General features: G+C 38.9%; 1 protein-coding gene across 1 annotated transcript; it reads left to right on the plus strand.

The window, feature by feature from the left end:
* The first annotated feature begins 535 nt into the window (after positions 1-535).
* Positions 536-16,793, plus strand: grinaa (glutamate receptor, ionotropic, N-methyl D-aspartate-associated protein 1a (glutamate binding)). Its single transcript, XM_078267865.1, has 7 exons — positions 536-666; positions 11,683-12,022; positions 12,461-12,576; positions 12,678-12,878; positions 13,735-13,863; positions 14,205-14,348; positions 14,998-16,793. The coding sequence occupies exons 2-7, from the start codon at positions 11,719-11,721 to the stop codon at positions 15,145-15,147; spliced, it is 1,044 nt and encodes a 347-aa protein (XP_078123991.1). The 5' UTR covers positions 536-666; positions 11,683-11,718; the 3' UTR covers positions 15,148-16,793.
* The last annotated feature ends 324 nt before the right edge of the window (positions 16,794-17,117 follow it).

The following is a 17,117-nucleotide window of genomic DNA, read 5'->3' on the forward strand; positions in this document are numbered from 1 at the left end:
CTCAATAATTATGATCTAATTTTATTTATATATATATATATTTATATATGCCAGGTTGCCTAATCATTGATACTATTCATTTATTATTTATATTTTGTATTACTAATCTAAATATGCAAATTAACTCCAGCTGTCGGATAAATGTGGCGGATTAAAAAGTACAGTATTTCCTATTTCCCATTAAATTGTAGTGGAGTTGAAGTATAAAGTAACATTAAATGGATAAACCTCAAAAGCACTACCACAAAATGTTACCTAAGTAACGTTACAGTGACTGTGCTGTTATGCATCATGCAGAACCCTCCAGATCTATCTAGATCTTTCGATCGCAGTATTTGTAAAGCCAGTAAACTGCACAACTTTTTCTTTCTCTCATATGACACTAGCGAAAAATACTGCGTCAGTATCATAAAATAAATCTTATAATACAATACATCCATTGTCAGTTGGATAAACTGGTCATTTTGCGTAACCATGGAATGGATGTACAAGAACACGCGGAGATTCCCACACATCACGTGACGACGTAGTGTGACGTCGTCAGATGCTCGAGCCTGTTGTTCAGTCCAGATCATTATTATTAAACATCCATGGTCCAGACCAGGAGGAGGAGGAGGGAGAGTTAACGTTAATGTCGGCAGCTACTCTGAAATAAACACATTAAAGGTACGTGTGTTAGAGTTTGGTGGGAGTACATTTGCCGTGTGTGTGCGTAGGTTTTGTAACGTTAGCGTTATTGTATGCTGGTTGTGCGGCTAGCGAGCACGGTTGTGGCTAGCAGCTGTCACAAGACAGAAAGAGGTGACTTCAAAACATTTTATCAGCAGAACGGCACAGCTAACGTTAGATACAGTAACGTTAACGTAAAGTCACGAAGAAAATAAATGTGGCTTGGCATCTTAGCGCCGTAAACGTGGTGGCTAAACATGATGATGAATATTCACCGCCGAATCACTCACAGTTTATCAATATTTTTCTACAGTGAGTGGCGGTCTTGCTAGCTTGGGGTTAGTATTTGTGAGTTTGATGTAACGGATAATCGCAGTGTCGCAGTGTTTATGTGAGCTGTGAGAGGCCCAGAGGGAGATGCGCCCGCTGCAGGTGCACCATGAAAACGAGGCTCGCTGTTTTCGATTCATAGGTTTCTGTTTAGGTTTCCAGTCACGCTTAACCTCTAAATGCATATCGTATAATCATTTGTTGTTCCAACGTTGTTCCAGATCGGTGATTAAGTGTAGTCTCCCTAGTATTTCTGTTTGTTTTTAAATTTGTTTAAAGTAATTTAATTTTATAGCACAAATGCCAAACATTTTGTGGTCCTAGCTTCTTAAATGTGATAATTTACTGCTGTTTTCACTTTTATTTCATTGTAAACCTAATTTCTATGATAAGACGAATATCTTAACAATGTTGAGACATTTAATGTCACATGATGTCACATTGGCTTTTGGAAAATAGTGACAGACATGTTTTACTTTATTTTGACATTTAATAGACGATTGATCAATTAATCTAGAGAATTATGCAGATTAAGCAAAAGTAAAAGCAATTGTTCGTTGCAGCCCTATCCCTATTCCTGAGTTTGTCTTTGATGTCAATAATGTGATCAATTTTGATTACAACGACTTATGCTTCATAGTGTATTTAGCTAAACAAGAGGTGGTTTGTTTTACTAAAATGATTTGTAATGTAGTTATGATCATGGCCTAGCAGGTCTTGGTCCTTTCACTTACCTAGAGTTAGGAGTGGTATATGTAATTTTAAGTCATGATATTGATATAGGGCTAAAACAATTGATGTTATTCTATTAACTGATTAGTAAATTGGCAACTATTTTGATAATGCTGACTATTACCTAGTTCCAGCTTCTCAAATGTGAGGATTTGCTTCTTTTCTCTAATGTATTATTTTACCTTAATATGTTTTGGACATGTAAATATGTCACCTTGGGCTGTAATCATAGACATATATAAAATGGACCAACAGATCCCGTTGCTCTGGACGGAGACCAGTGAAGGATATTAGAAGCACTTTTCCGGTGATGGCTGAGTGTTACTGCGCAGCCTCCAACTGAGAGAGACAACGTAAATGTGCCGTGAGCAACCTGTCTGAAAGTTGTAAGTCTTCTGGTAGTTGTGCCAAGAGAAATCTCAATCATTCCCAATCTTGCAGAGATGGAGAGCGTAGGTATATGTAAGGAGATAACATAGGCACAGGCTAATTGTTGCTAACCAAAATGCTAGTTAACATTAGTAATTAAACTTAAACAGCGTATGTTAGTCGAAACTGCCTGTGAGCTTCTCCTGTACTGTACGGTAATTCCTCTACTATGCGACAGTAAGTCGCGTGGTTATGACACAATCGTTAGCCTATTTTTACAAAAACGTCTGCTACGGAGCCATAATGTGAGGTACAAGGTAATGGAGCCTTTTATACATTGTTGTGTTTCTTTAGAAATAAACAATGGACAAATAGTCTTTAAACTCTTCAGATGTAAAGTTATTCGCTGTCAAAGTGGCGCCAAAATGAATGGCAGTCAATGGAATGCTAACGGGAGGTGATGGCTTGTTAGCATCAAAATGGCGCCATAGGAGCTACGCGTTCCAGGCATGGATGTATTAAGAGAACTGGATACAGTGTTCGGCGAGAAGCCCCGTACGTTCCAATGAGAGTGCTCAAAAGTGCATAAAGCAAACATGGAGCTCGGCTCTTCCACATTGTTGGCCCATAATGCTGGTTGGCTCACGATGGGCATGCGCACTAGCAACAATTTGTTTGTGTTGTCGTAGCAACCAGTAGCAACATGCGCGTTCATGAGCTCCTCTCTCGTGTCTCGTACAAGTGGCGAACTCATGAACTCCCCGTTTTCATTGTCTAAAATATTCACTAACGTTAAACATTGTGTTTTCGTTGTTCCCGATCGTTTACATACTTAGCTAAATAAACGATAAATGTATTTAGCTAGACAACCAAGGAGATTTAATAATTATGTTGTGCAACTAGCTAGCTAGCTAGCTAGCTAATAACTACTGCTAGCAGTTAGCCTGCAGTTTTGTGAACAGAGCTCATCCATGGCTTCATCCCTCATCCACGTTACAAGCTTTACAGCATTCAAAAGAGAGAGCCAAGGCGATGTAATCACTATGTCTGTAGTAACGTTATGTAGCTAGGCATATAACTAGCTATGTATAGCTCTTAATACAGCCATGCTAGCTACCCCTGATGTTAGCAACTAGCTAGCTAGCCGATAGCCCGCCAGTTTGGGAAACGCTAATGACGTTACATCCACGTAACAGGCTTTACAGCATGCATACATCCCTCGGATGTATCATAACTTCATAAGATAATACCATGGACGTATTAATAGAACACATGGTGAATTACAACCATTAGCTATATCAAAGCCCCTCTACGGAAAGCCGTTCCACTCCCTATTCAGCCCCATTGTACCGAATTTGGTTGCAGTTCCACCAGAGTTCCACTGGGGGTGATCGCGGTCCAGTGCTAAATGAATGGGACCCTATGGAGCTAGACGGCTAAATGTGTCTCTTTCGCCTGATTGTCGTTGAGAAATCTCAGATTTGATTGTAGTTTTTGCAAGTTCAACATGGATTATAGGTCAAAAGTTGAATGAACGAGTACTTGTGTCCTTTCGATTTCTTACAGGTTGAGTCGTTGTTGCCCATAACACGCTAGCATTCTGCTAATGAATGCTGATTGGTCAGTGAAGGAGTGATTACGATCAGAGATCTCGCTTGACAGCATCCAAAGCAGAACCAGAATGTGTGAATGAGTGAATATTTCGGCGTGGTCTTTAAAACATTAGCAAACCTCTTTCTAGCACGTGTATTAACAGGGAGAGCCTAACCTGTCAGCTGTGTTGTCAATGCTTCGAGAGAACAAAGGAAGCAGTAAAGCAGTATCTCTGGCCGTATATGTGTATGACGTCATTGACATTTTAAAAGGCTTTTTAGAACAAAAAAGCCACTTTAAAAAAAATCTAACACCCAGCAGTGTGTATTTTCTTAGCCTCCCCTTTCGAATGCAACATTCAAATTACTAGACAAAAAATGATATCCTGAGAAAAGTGGATTTTGAGGGGTATAGCTCCATAGAGTCCCATTCATTCTGCACTGGCCTGTGAGCGCCCCCTATATGGAACTCTGGTGGAACTGCAACAAGTTCAGAAGCCGGAAGTAACGAGAGAGTGGAACTTCTTCCCTTATTAGAAATTCTTTGGCTATATCCATTATTACAGCTAGCTACATGAGCTCGGGAGAACAGTCATGTGAGCGGGCGGGTGCAGTCCCGCGGCTCTGCTCGCGTCCACTATGCGCGTTCATCATGCCAAATTTAATAATTCTGGATTCGCTTCTAGTGCATGTTAAAAATGTTAAAAACATGACGTTTTAAACAAGGACCCTTTCAGTGTTCGGGCTGGTAAGTTGATATACCCAGAAACAAATTATCCGCTGAAATATAGACGTTTCTTTCGCCATGCAAAGTCTATGTGAAAAGTCTTTCTGGGCCATGGGGTGCAGTACCACCGTTATCCGCTAAGCCCATGGTGGCTTTTAGACTTGACGCTCTTCCTGGAGGCTTGGTTCCAGGGAGAGGTTACCCCCTTGGCTGTAATAGAGAGCTGAAGTCATGCCCTTCTACTTCCGGTCCATGGGACATATCTTTCGAAAAAATATGAACGGGAGTCAACGGAGAGATAATAATTATTTTTTGGTCCGGTTTGTATTGAGCCATGGATTACAAATATAATGTTCGTCAATTTAAAAGATAATTTTTCAACCGAGGAAAGTCTCAGTTTGCCGTAGGTTTGTCATATGACCACTTAGTTTTGTGTGAAACCACTCAGTGAACTACATCTCTCGGCTGACACAATTTACGTCACCTAGCTTGATGCTCAACTTGATCGCTAGCTAGCTAGCTTAGCTCTGTTTCAGAACACATTATACTATATTATACAACACGTTATCTTACCTGTTGTGTTTTATCCAGTGAAGTGTTTTCAGCAGATAAACAAAAGAAGAAGCATGATCCGCTGCTCATTTGAGTAACGTTACAGCGAGACGTCATCCATGCGACTTTGAAGTGTGTAGTCTTTCTAATTACGTATTTTCACAGTCTTATACTTCAACAGTTTAACAATAAACTGAGACTTTCTTGACTTGCGAAATTATCTATTAAACTGATGAACATCATATGTGTAAGTCATGGCTCAATTCAAACGGGATCAAAAAATAATACCATTCATATTTTTTCGGCGTTAAGGTCCCATGGCAGTCCACCGGAAGGGGAGGGACTTTGCCTCTCTATAGACAGTTCTTACAATCGACTGGCATTTTATTAGGCCTGCAGCTAATGATTATCCTTTCTAATAATTATTATCCTTGTCGATTATTCTGTCGATTATGGTTTGGTCTAAAATGTCAGAAAATTGTGAAATGTTGATCAGGTTTTTCCTAAGCCCAATATGACGTCCTTAAATGTATTGTTTTGTCCACAATTCAAAGATATTCAGCTTACTGTCAAATAGGAGTGAACAAACTACAAAATATTCACATTTAAGCAGCTAGAATCATAGAAATAGATAAGATAATGGAAATGATCAAGTTTTTAGCCCTACTATATTTTTGTAGTGGTAAATTTGACAGAAAGTCAATTGAGAAACTGTTCATTGATTAAATAACCAGACCTTTCTCTTTACTGGCTAAGCCAGTGATTAAATCCCTGCCAAATCAAGGTACTTCAACTTTGGATAGATGCAGTATTACAACAACAATATTAATGCACCCATATCCTGATTCTATGAAAGCCTATGTGTTGTTGCTATCTCAACTTTAGGCCTTCGTCATGAATACTCCACACACCTCCAAATATACACAGTTTCCATTAGCCAAAAATTGTCCTTAGCTCTTTACTTATAGGTCGACTGTGTTATTGGTTGAAGTTCTCCATTTACAGTCTGGCTGTCCTGTGTTGACTGAAGCCGAAGGATATACCTGAGCATGATGTTCATCAGCTCAGAGAGAAACAGCCTCTCGGTTCCTCCTTGACAGCTTGTTACCAGGACATGCATGATGCCATGCCGAGCAAATTAGTTTGCTCTCCTTATAATACAATTTTACAGCGAGGGACTTTGAATGAACATTTTCTCATAATGTTGAGGGTCATTTAATGGAAGAACAAGATGAGGAGAGACAAGCGAGGACACTAGTGGATGTTTCTGCTGTTGTGTCACCAGCCAGCTGTGAAACAGACTTAAACTAAGTCCAGGATTACTCAATTTATATTGCAGCCCTGGAAATAACTGCCTCATCCATAAAAAGCAAGTATGTGCTTATTCTGTTTTGCTAGTATTGGAGAGAGGGGATATTTAACATTTTATATATATATATATATTTTTTTTTATTTATTTATTTATTATTATAATATATATATATTTTTCTTCATTTAACAAAATATGTCTTGTTATTATGAAGAATAATTAAGACAGCAGTTGTATGTTGACATTCTATGCCATACCTATCTAAAGTGCAGCCATCTGTCACAAGGTGAGGTGTCTGCAGGTTTGACATAGCCAGAGCTGCTGCTGACACGGCGCGTCACCATGATAATATCTTTCCAGACTGCTGCATCTGCTGGCAGATAGGCTGACAGCGACTTTACGGGGGATTCATCAACAAGGTGGTCAAGTGGCGGTTTTATAACAGGACTCAAAATGTTATTATTGTGCTTTGAAGAGTCTGTTATTGGTGCATTGTGTGAAACAATCCCGTGAAACTTTTTCCTCCCCACAGGTTGCAAAACCGCTACCACCAAATTAGTCACTGTGACCGTGAAACAGCATTTTATTTTTGATAGCACTCAGTGAATGAAGTCCTGTTGGTTTGTAGCTTTTAGAGAAGTACTGCATGTGCGAAAGTTGTATACTTAATCTTTAAAATTATTGTTATTTTAATTTTATTTATCCTAAGTCATCCTCAGTCAAAGAACACAACTTAGCCTATTACTTTAACTTGTCGCGGCGCCACATGTTTTAACATGCTGACCTCTGTATAGACCCCAGTGCTTTGTGCGGGTGTTCCTGTTTTGTCACTGTGTTTCCTCTTGGTGCTCAGGCATGCACATAACATGTTGTTTATGGGTTTGTCAAGGTATTGTGCTAGCCTAATTGTGTTAACATGGGTCTCTGGCTACCCCCCTAATCTAATTCCCCTGGCCATAGCTATCAGCTGAAGCCAGGGATAGTAGCACTGTCCTTATCCATCTAGCGTCAGGTTGTCTTTTCTAAGAGGATTTAAAATCTCCCAAATAATGCTTGTGAAGCTGTACAAACACTGCCTTGAACTGACTAACCATTCTTAAAAAAATTAAACTATGACTGGACAGTATTCACGTTCACCACAGACATGGAAGTGAAGCTATTGTGGTTGTTGAATTGATCTTGTGAGATGAGTGGCACTAACTTTTAATGTCCTTTTCTGAAGAGGCTTAACCTTTTTTTAAATTCTAAAACCGTGTTAGTTTTCTTTCTACAAGACCAGGGTTTTATTTATCAATAAAATGTATCAATGTCTTAAGTAGAGCATGTGAGCGGAGCAAGAAGCAGTGAGAATTTCCACTCCTTGCTCTGCTCACATGCTCTGGTCTTAAGACACATAACATTTGTTGTCAAAATATCAGAGGAGAAGAATGTCTCTGTGTGTAACTATGGAGGTAACCCATCCTACACAGATAAAAAGCTACAAACAGGCCAGTACAGATAAGTTCAGTTCTAAAAAACAATTAAGTCACTTTTGTTAAACATGATTTACAAGATCACCTTAACCCTCCTGTTGTCCTTGGGTCAAATTTGATCCATTTGGGTTTCTTTCAACCAAATTTTCAACAAAAAAAAGTACCGTGGATGGTTCACTACAACACTCTTCACAAGTAAAATAAATTATCAGTTTGCTACTTTCATGGAATTTGGGTGTTTTATTCAATTTTATAGCATTTGAAGAAAAAAAAGATAAATGAACGTTGAAAAAAGTGACAAAAATGTCGGAAAAGGCTTCAAAAAGGCAGGACAAATTCCACAAAAATGCCAAAAGGCACAGAAAAAAGTTGATAAAAACATCGGAAAACATGACTAAAAAACTTAGATAAAAGTGACAAAAACGTCAAAACGTTGACCCAGAAAAACAAAAAGTTGCATGGTCGACGGGAAGACAACACAAGGGTTAAGCTTTTGCTACAATTTGAGAAAATGAATATAAATAAAGACATAGGATAAGGATAATTCAATTATTGCTTATTGGATTTCTGCAAAATAATACTTTGATTATATTATCTCATCATGTTATCATTCCACAAATGTCCAAATTAGTCATTCACAACAAGCTGTAATTATAGATTAACAAAGTTCAGGGTTCCCCCCAGAGAAGTTGTCAAACCCGGTGGCAAGTGTCTATTTTTATGTGATAATAAACTGAATATCTTTGAGATTTGGATCACCTTGAGCTTAAGGAAATCGTGATAGGCACTTTTCACTTTTTTTCTGACATTTTATAGACCTAAAGATTAATCAATTGATGGGGGAAAAAAAAAAAAGACCTAGAGCAGTTTATTGCTTCTTCCATCCGCATGATTATTTTACATGTGATTTCCGGCTTGTTGCCCAGCCCTAACGTGGATGGCAAATTCATTCAAGACCTGAGATACAAACTTAAATGCTTTACATGGACATTAGACAGGGAGGGGATCACATGCTTTGACTGCGTGTGTCACGTGATTAGTTAAGGACTCTTAGGTTATTCAGTTACATCTCTGGGTTCACTCAGATGACAGATGTTCTGTCTTGTGTGACGCAAGCAAACAAAACCTTTTGTAGTGTTACATTAAGAGAGTGATCGTATAAGATAAGCCGATATTGACTACAGTGCAAACATTTCACTGACAGGTAAATGGATTTTTCAAGTAATTCAATAAAAAACTGCTGTACTCCGTGTACTATATGCCCCATTACACAACCATTGTTGTCCTGAAAGCCAGGAGGGATTTCGCTCCTCAGATAATGATTGTAATCTGTTATGATCTAAATGGAGACTGTCAGTTTGAAGTTCAGCCAGCACTCGCCATGTTGTCTGCTCTCTCCTACTGCACTATCCTAGTGATGGACAGACAGGAATCATGAGGACACACACTGGAGTCTGGTTGCATTAGCCAAGGCGAAATAGAGCAGTGTTGCATAACGCTTACGGTGTGGTCTGGAAAGAGGGAGGAGAAGGATAGAGGCAGTGTTAGAAACAGTAGGCATGATTTTTAGCTTTCTAATCTGCCACGGAATGGATATTTTTGTACTTTAGTTTATATATTTATACATTTGGTGGTGGTTTGGGTGTGAAAGAAATGGCATAAGGACTGAGAGTATGTTGCTTGTGTTTGTATATTTATGCATTATGTAGACAGCTGTACTGTATACATACAGTAGCTGTACTTTAAACAGCACAGGCCTGTGTACCACTGTAAAGTCTGTGTTGCAGACTCAAGCTTTTCTTTTAAAGTCTGCAATCAGGAGAATGGCTTTATTGGCTCCTATCCCTCAGCAGAAGTTTTCCTGCAGGCGTTTCATATCAAACCTGCACAGCACATTTGAAAGCACTAATCAACCTTGAAAAATCTGACCTCACTTGCCGAGAGATATCTGTTTTCTAGTGTGCAGCTTTGTGTCATGTATGTAGATGCTTCATTAGCATTCTAGATTGCAATGTAAATGGTGCAGAAACCTGTTGACCTGGGTTGTGCAGGGGCGTGGTGGGGGGAGGGACACTGCAGTAAATGGCCAATATGTCAGGCCTCTTCCTGAAACCAAGCAGATTAATAATACATTTGGTTACCAAGGCACCACCTGCATCCATGGTAACATTGTCCGCGCTAGTCAAGTGTGAACAGTGTTTGCCGTCAACTCAATTTCTCTCGTTTTCTCTGCTGGTTAAATCCATAAAGCCGGTGTGGGGGATTGGCAGTTTTATGTAGGTATGAATGGGGCGTGTGATTACTGGTGTACTTTTCCACTGACATCGCATTCATTCACAGCAGTAAAAATGATTCAGTAAACCTCTGGTTGAACCTTGTTATTAGGGAAAATTTTAGAATGACATAATAATTTCAAAATGACTTCCATGAAACTTTGGAGAAGTAAGGGTTGTGCCACCACATTCCACCAACATCACCACCACCACCCCAACCTGGCTGGGTAACATTGACAATGGAGATAGAGAGATAGATAGATAGATAGATAGATAGATATATATATTATTATTATATATTTATTATTATTATTATTTTCTGACAGTTTATAAACCAAAGGATTGATGGAGAAAGTGTAAAAAATGATCTGCAGATTAATTGATAATGAAAATAATCAGTAGTTTCAGCCCTAAGTGACATTAATTCAAGTCAAATTCGTAACTCTAATTATATACACCCAATATGAACCATTAGATAGTGTGGTCACCCAAATATAACTACATTACCTGTCTAAATGCACCCATTAAATCACACCGTCAATGCAAAGTAGCTTATTATTATTATTATTATTATTATTATTTCTTTTCTTTCTTTTCTTTTTTTTCTTCTTTTTTTTAAATTATTATTATTATGCAGTGCATTGTGCAGTCAGCTCTTTCTAGCAACCAAAAACTGTGGTTGCTTCCACTGACTTCCCTTTGCAGCCATTGCCAAAGATGTGTGTTTTCAGATAGTCAGCCATAACAGTAACCCCTCCCCCAACTTCTTCTCAGAGCAGTGTGACACAAGTGTCTCATCTGGTGTTTTCAGTGACTCTCTGACCTGTGGCCTATTTATTCCATTAGATCACAGCTGCCCACTGCTTTTCACTGAACTCATGAATAACTCATCATTTCTTTTCTTCTGACCGTAAACCCAGGGTGTGTCAAGACATGTATCTCCTGTTTCATTATCAACACTTCACAATAACATACCACATTACCGATAAATCAACACATTCAAATCTCAGAATTAAACAATGATTTCAAATATTTCCAAGAGTGTGTACTGACCACAGTGATCTTACAAAAAAAAAATCACTTAAATCACAACTTTTTTTTTTTTTCTATTTTCAGCAATTTTGCTCCTGATCCCCCACAGCCTAGCTCTCTCAAAGACTTTATAAGCATGGAAGTTTCAGCATTGTCTGTTATTTGTTCAGCTTCTTATCAATAAGACCATGTAATGACCAATCACATTTGATTTTTAGAAGAGTGATTTAGTATATTTTAACTGAAAAAAAAATAATCCAAAAAAGGAAGGTAAAACAGCATAAAATGCTAATATATCTGGATGTTAGTTTGTGAAAACAAAAAGGCAAAGTTGTAGCTCTTTGCAATGCCTCTGTCCTCTCTTCCTGCAGCATTGTTTATTTCAATCAGGGATATGCAGTGATTGTGTCTTTGCCAGTTTGGCCTAGATAGTGTCCAATCATTTATTTTTCCTCTGCTTACTTCTGGGACTTTTGAGATGTAAGAAAGATGTTGAAATTGTGTGAATATTTTTACTGCGAACATTTCGATTAAAATCTTCTCACCTGTTGTTTAATGTATGTTTGTGCTGGATACAGATTTTTTTTTAGGGGAACTAATCCTGATTCTACGTCTCTTCTCATAGATTGTTCTAGTAGCAGAGTGAGCCTTCCCCCACACCATGTCCCAGGAGAAGAGTGGATATCCTGTTATGGGTGAGAACAACCCACTTCATAACAACGTTTATGGACCCCCTCAGCCAGGTTTCGGCATGCCCCCTCCCAACTACAGCCAAGCCCCAGGAGGACCGTACCCACCAGCAGTTGGCTATGGACAGCCGGGCTTCCCCCAGGCAGGCCCAGGTTTTGCCCCTGGTCCCTACCCTCAGATGCCTTACCCTCAGATGCCCTACCCACAGGGACCCTACCCACAGGGGCCTTATCAGCAAGGGGTCGCACAGCCAGGCTTTCTCGGTGACCCCTCGGGTGAGTGGTTAAATCATAGATAAGATAAATCATGACATAGCCAAATAGTGGGCCTGTAACTCTACGAAAGTGAGTCATGTCTTTTGACTCTGCTTATGCTCATCCACAAAAATGTGCTCAGCTAAAGTCGTGTTTATTATTATTTTTTCCAAACTTTTCCTCTTTGCCCCATTAAGGTGTCTCACTTTTCCATGTAAATGGGTTTACACACTAAACTGTGAATACTAGAAGAGCTGTGTACATTATCCAGGTCAACAGGAAAACACATGGCTGGCTCCAGTTTAGATCAGACTCAACACAGATGACCGGGAAATCAATGAGAAGATCAATACTACAATCGCACACAGACGCCACACACACATGTCCATTTGTTTAGCCTAGTTGTGCTAGTTTAAACAAACAAAAACAAACTGTCGTCCTGTTATTATTGTTCACCAGAAACTGTCGGCAGTGCTGGTTACCATGGGGATGTGCCTCCATCTTACTACGACAATGAGGAGTTCACCAACTCTGGCTTTGAGGACAAGAGCATCCGACAAGCCTTCATCAGAAAAGTAGGTCCTTTACCGTTTTCAAAAAGATGAAATGTGTCTGATAAAGAAGTAAATATGGCATTGCATACAACCTCACCTGCTTCATTTCTCTTTCCCACCAGGTCTTCATGGTTCTCACAGTGCAGCTGATGATCACTTTCTCCTTCGTTGCAGTCTTCACCTTTGTCGATGAGGCCAAGTTCTTTGTGCGACGTAATCCTTGGACATACTATGTGTCCTATGCAGTCTTCTTTGTGTCTCTAATCGTCCTCAGCTGTTGTGGAGACTTCCGCCGCAAGCACCCCTGGAACTTGGTTGCACTGGTAAGAACTTGCCCTAATACCAAATCATTCAAAAGTATGGATTAGCCAATGTAAAATTCTGTTAAAATGATAAATAAACCAATTCACGCACAGTGTGTGTACCATTTTAATGGACAATGATTACGATTTTTCAACAGAAAATATGCAAAGCAAGCTGAAGGTGAAAGCTGTAGGTGCTCCTGAGAATCATACATGATCTATCCTAAGGCAGGGGTGTAGTGGAGGCTGCACGTAAACACTGTTTACCCACCTTTCAAATTCTGAAATAGAAACATACTTTACATCACTTTACACATGTTCATGCTAAACTGGGCTCCCTCTGTCAGTTCCTCCTGTAATTTCTAGAATCGCTTGTTTTGTTTTCCACTGGAACATTGTACCCCAATGTCTATTGTAGAGCTGCCAGTTAGTCGATTTTGATCATTATAATAATCGTTTTGAATGAGACGTTGCTGTTAAAGCTAGATCTGGTTTATCAAAGACCCTAGCAAACATGGTACAGAACATGGTAAAGAAAATAAGCACAGCAGAAACGTCAGATAGGTAAGACCTCCGTGTTTAACTATATATCTTCAAATGTTATACTTACGACTTAAAATGACAACAGAAATAAACAAGTTTGCCGATTTCACATATCTCAGCAATTAAAATCAGTGGGCAGTTTTCTACCTAGAAGGGATTTTTGTGTTAGAGCGACATCAAGGTGATTCGGTCTATAGGTTGGTCTTGGTTCAAGATATTATTTTTTGAGACAGACTAATGGCCCATCTTTCCATCATCTCACCTGGATATCTAAACCAAGTAAAGTGTGTCATAAGTGATGTTAATTTGATCGTGCGTTTTCTGTGTCTTGCAGTCCATCCTGACCCTGAGCCTCTCCTACATGGTGGGCATGATCGCCAGCTTCTATGACACAGAGACCGTCATCATGGCCGTGGGCATCACTGCAGTGGTCTGCTTCACTGTCGTGCTCTTCTCACTACAGGTCAGAAAACGCACAAAAAGCTGCTTGAATAAATGTATTGAAATGTCTACAGACAAACAAAGTCACTCTGGTTCAAAAGCTAAAGTGAGAATTTCTTCTGATTAGTTTTTCACAGTAAAGTGCGCAACATTAAACTGAAGGTACGAATGATTGTATTAGTTAAACTCTCAGGAGTAACCAGGGAGACTGAGTTATTGTTTGGAAAAAACTTTGGATTCCAATTGTAAAATGCATTTAAATATAAATGAATGGTTTAAAAAATGTTTTATTTGACAATCAGTCCCATACCTTAGCTCATACACAGTATTTTCCAACATTTTTTCTTTCCTTCTTCACCACAGAGCAAGTATGACTTCACTTCCTGTCGGGGCGTGCTGTTTGTGTGCCTGATTGTGCTGTTGCTCTTCTCCATCCTCTGCATCTTCATCCGCCACAGGATCCTGCACATCGTCTATGCCTCACTGGGGGCCCTGCTCTTCACCTGCGTAAGTTTCACACTCTCATTGTGGCTGTGGCTGTTGCTTGTATTCGGTTTTTGGTGTTGTGTTAAAACTGATTTTGTGCAACCGTAATGATCACTTGGATGTCATTCTTGAGCAAGTGCAAAATATTTCATGGAAGGTATACTTTCCAGTTGGGTACTTTAAAATATGTGGGGTAATGGCATCCTGTCGTCTGGATACAATTACTAGACAGTCATCACCATTATCTCACCATACAGATGGTTTTCCACCATTCAGTGAACTTTGTTCTGCTCAATAAGTGAGAATTACATCAACAGAATGTTTTAAGTGTAAAGCACAAATCGGGTAGGAAAAAGATTTATGCTTAACAAGAGGAAAGTGGGACACTAACTTTGTTATTAAAATTTGAATATATGACCATGCATCATGAGAGCCAAACTCAACCAAAACAGCTGGTAAAACACTATAAACATTATTATAGAGGCTAAAATAAGTCTTTTGGGCCAACACAAGAGGTAGGCAACTTTAGATGAACAAAGAAGGAGAAGATGTCAGAATGCATTTGATGAAGGACAACCCTGCTTTCTTTCATTTGCTAGTCATTCATCTTAGATCTTAATTGTAGACATCTCTTAAAATGACTAATGCCGACCTTGTTTCTTGTCTGCAGTTTTTGGCTGTGGACACTCAGCTTCTCCTGGGCAACAAGAAGATGTCTCTGAGTCCAGAGGAGTACATTTTTGCCGCCCTCAACCTCTACACTGACATCATCAACATTTTCCTCTACATCCTGACTATTGTGGGACGCTCCCGGGAATGAGGCTGCACCTTAGAGAGAACAGGAGTGAGATAGAGAATGCCTCCTTTAATTGTGAAATTTTGCTAACATGCTCTCTAACTCAAACTTTTTCTTCACTCAGGCAGTTGTGCTGTGGAGCAGATTCAGCCTGTCATTAAAATCCAGCTGAGGGACACTATTTATTTTATTCAAATCTTGCCATTTAGTGACAGAAGTATACTTCCTCCTTTCTTTTTATTCAATTTTGATCACTCTGCTTGCTGTTACTGCCCTATGCTTCTAACACGTGGCTACATTACCGATCCCCCAACTACCAGTTTGGCTCTGCTCATATAGTGTAAAAGCTGTTATCCTGTGGATGCCTTGCTGCAGAGATTAAAAGAGAAAAATAGAGGGGAAGGTATCCGTAGCGCCTAAGAGAAGTTAGTGCTAGAAATACCCTCCTCCTTTAATCTGTCTGTTTTCCCCAAACATATCTCTTCCTTTGAGTCCGCTGGTGTAAAGTAACTCTGCATGGCAACACATGTGTTATGATCCTTTAGAGCTACCAGAGGAATACCTTTTAGCTTGCTTGTCACAGCTGTAAATAGTTAAGTGTATTACTGTATATGATACCAGTAACCCCAATCCCTGCCCCGAAAAGGCATGCTGGAGTGATTCATATGGATGTTGCTTTTTGGGAAAAATTTGCTCGGATGTCAAGACTTCACTTACCCAGTACAGTAACTAAACTCTTTTAATGGCAAAAGAAAAGACTAATGTTGGATGTATATGACTAACATGACCATGACTTAATATTCATAAACTATACTTACAGAAAATATTTTCAAAAGTAAGAAAATTTATGTTTTGAAATGATTGCTATGATTGCAAAGCTGAGATGTCCCCTTACCTTTTTCCTTTTTGTCATTACTGACCTCACTAATTTCCTCTCATCTGGTCATTAACGTGAAGTGAACATTTAGTGCTGTATTTATTTTTTCTCATTTCAACTAATGTGAAAGGTTGAATTATTGGCATTTCTGACCATTTCTATACCAAGCTGATCCAAGTTTTCACTTCTGAATTTTAACATGAAGAAGTAGATGGATGACGGATTTATAACTCATCGATTGATTGAACTTAATGTAGATAACGGGTTGCTTTGAGGCTGCTTTAAGAAAGTGTTGAAGAAAACAAACGTGCACTATCACATACTGGTTACACCCCTAGCTAAAGGAATAAACATGCACTGGAAGCAAAAAAATACTTCCTGCACATAAACACACACAACTTGAATGCTATATTTACCATTCATATTTTTTATTCTGTACCTTTTTATGTTTTGCTTTTTCAACTCATGCATGAACTTTTCCTCTCATTTTTCATGTGCTGATAATTCCCACTGTACAGGTATTCCTGTTTTGGAGAGAAACAGTGTTGTTTGGCAGCCCTGTTAGACTTTTTTTTTTTTTTTTTTTTTTTTTTTTTTAACTCTTGTGTTTTTATTTAACTAATGTGTACTGTACATAGAACTCCTTTAGTGGTTTGATGTGTATAGATAAAGAAATTGTGGGGCTTTGTAGGTCTGTTTGCATTGTACAGTATATTTGCATTAGCCTAAATCAAATGGACCACATTCCTCTACACTGCTGTTTGCTTTTCATTAAAACTGGATACAATGTGAAGGTGTCAAACTTTGTTTATTCATTTACACAATCCCTTAAAAGACATTTTTCTGATAAAACTAAATGCCATAGGTATTGCTTGTAAGTTAATTTATAAAAATTGTTGCCATTGCATAGCTTGTTAGCCATAGAGCTGAGACTTTTTCTAAATATAATGGCCCACTCAGGGCATATGTTTACATTTCTAGCCAAAGTTGAGGAATCCTTATTTGAGTTTTGTTATGTGTGATGTGTTCAAAATATTGCTAATTCAGCATTATAATGTTTTAGTCTTTAATTTACAACGGTCTCAAAAATCAAGTATCGGTCAGGTTTAAGGCGTAT

Source organism: Sander vitreus, chromosome 14 (genome assembly GCF_031162955.1).
Source record: "Sander vitreus isolate 19-12246 chromosome 14, sanVit1, whole genome shotgun sequence".
In the NCBI taxonomy this organism is placed as follows: Eukaryota; Metazoa; Chordata; class Actinopteri; order Perciformes; family Percidae; genus Sander; species Sander vitreus.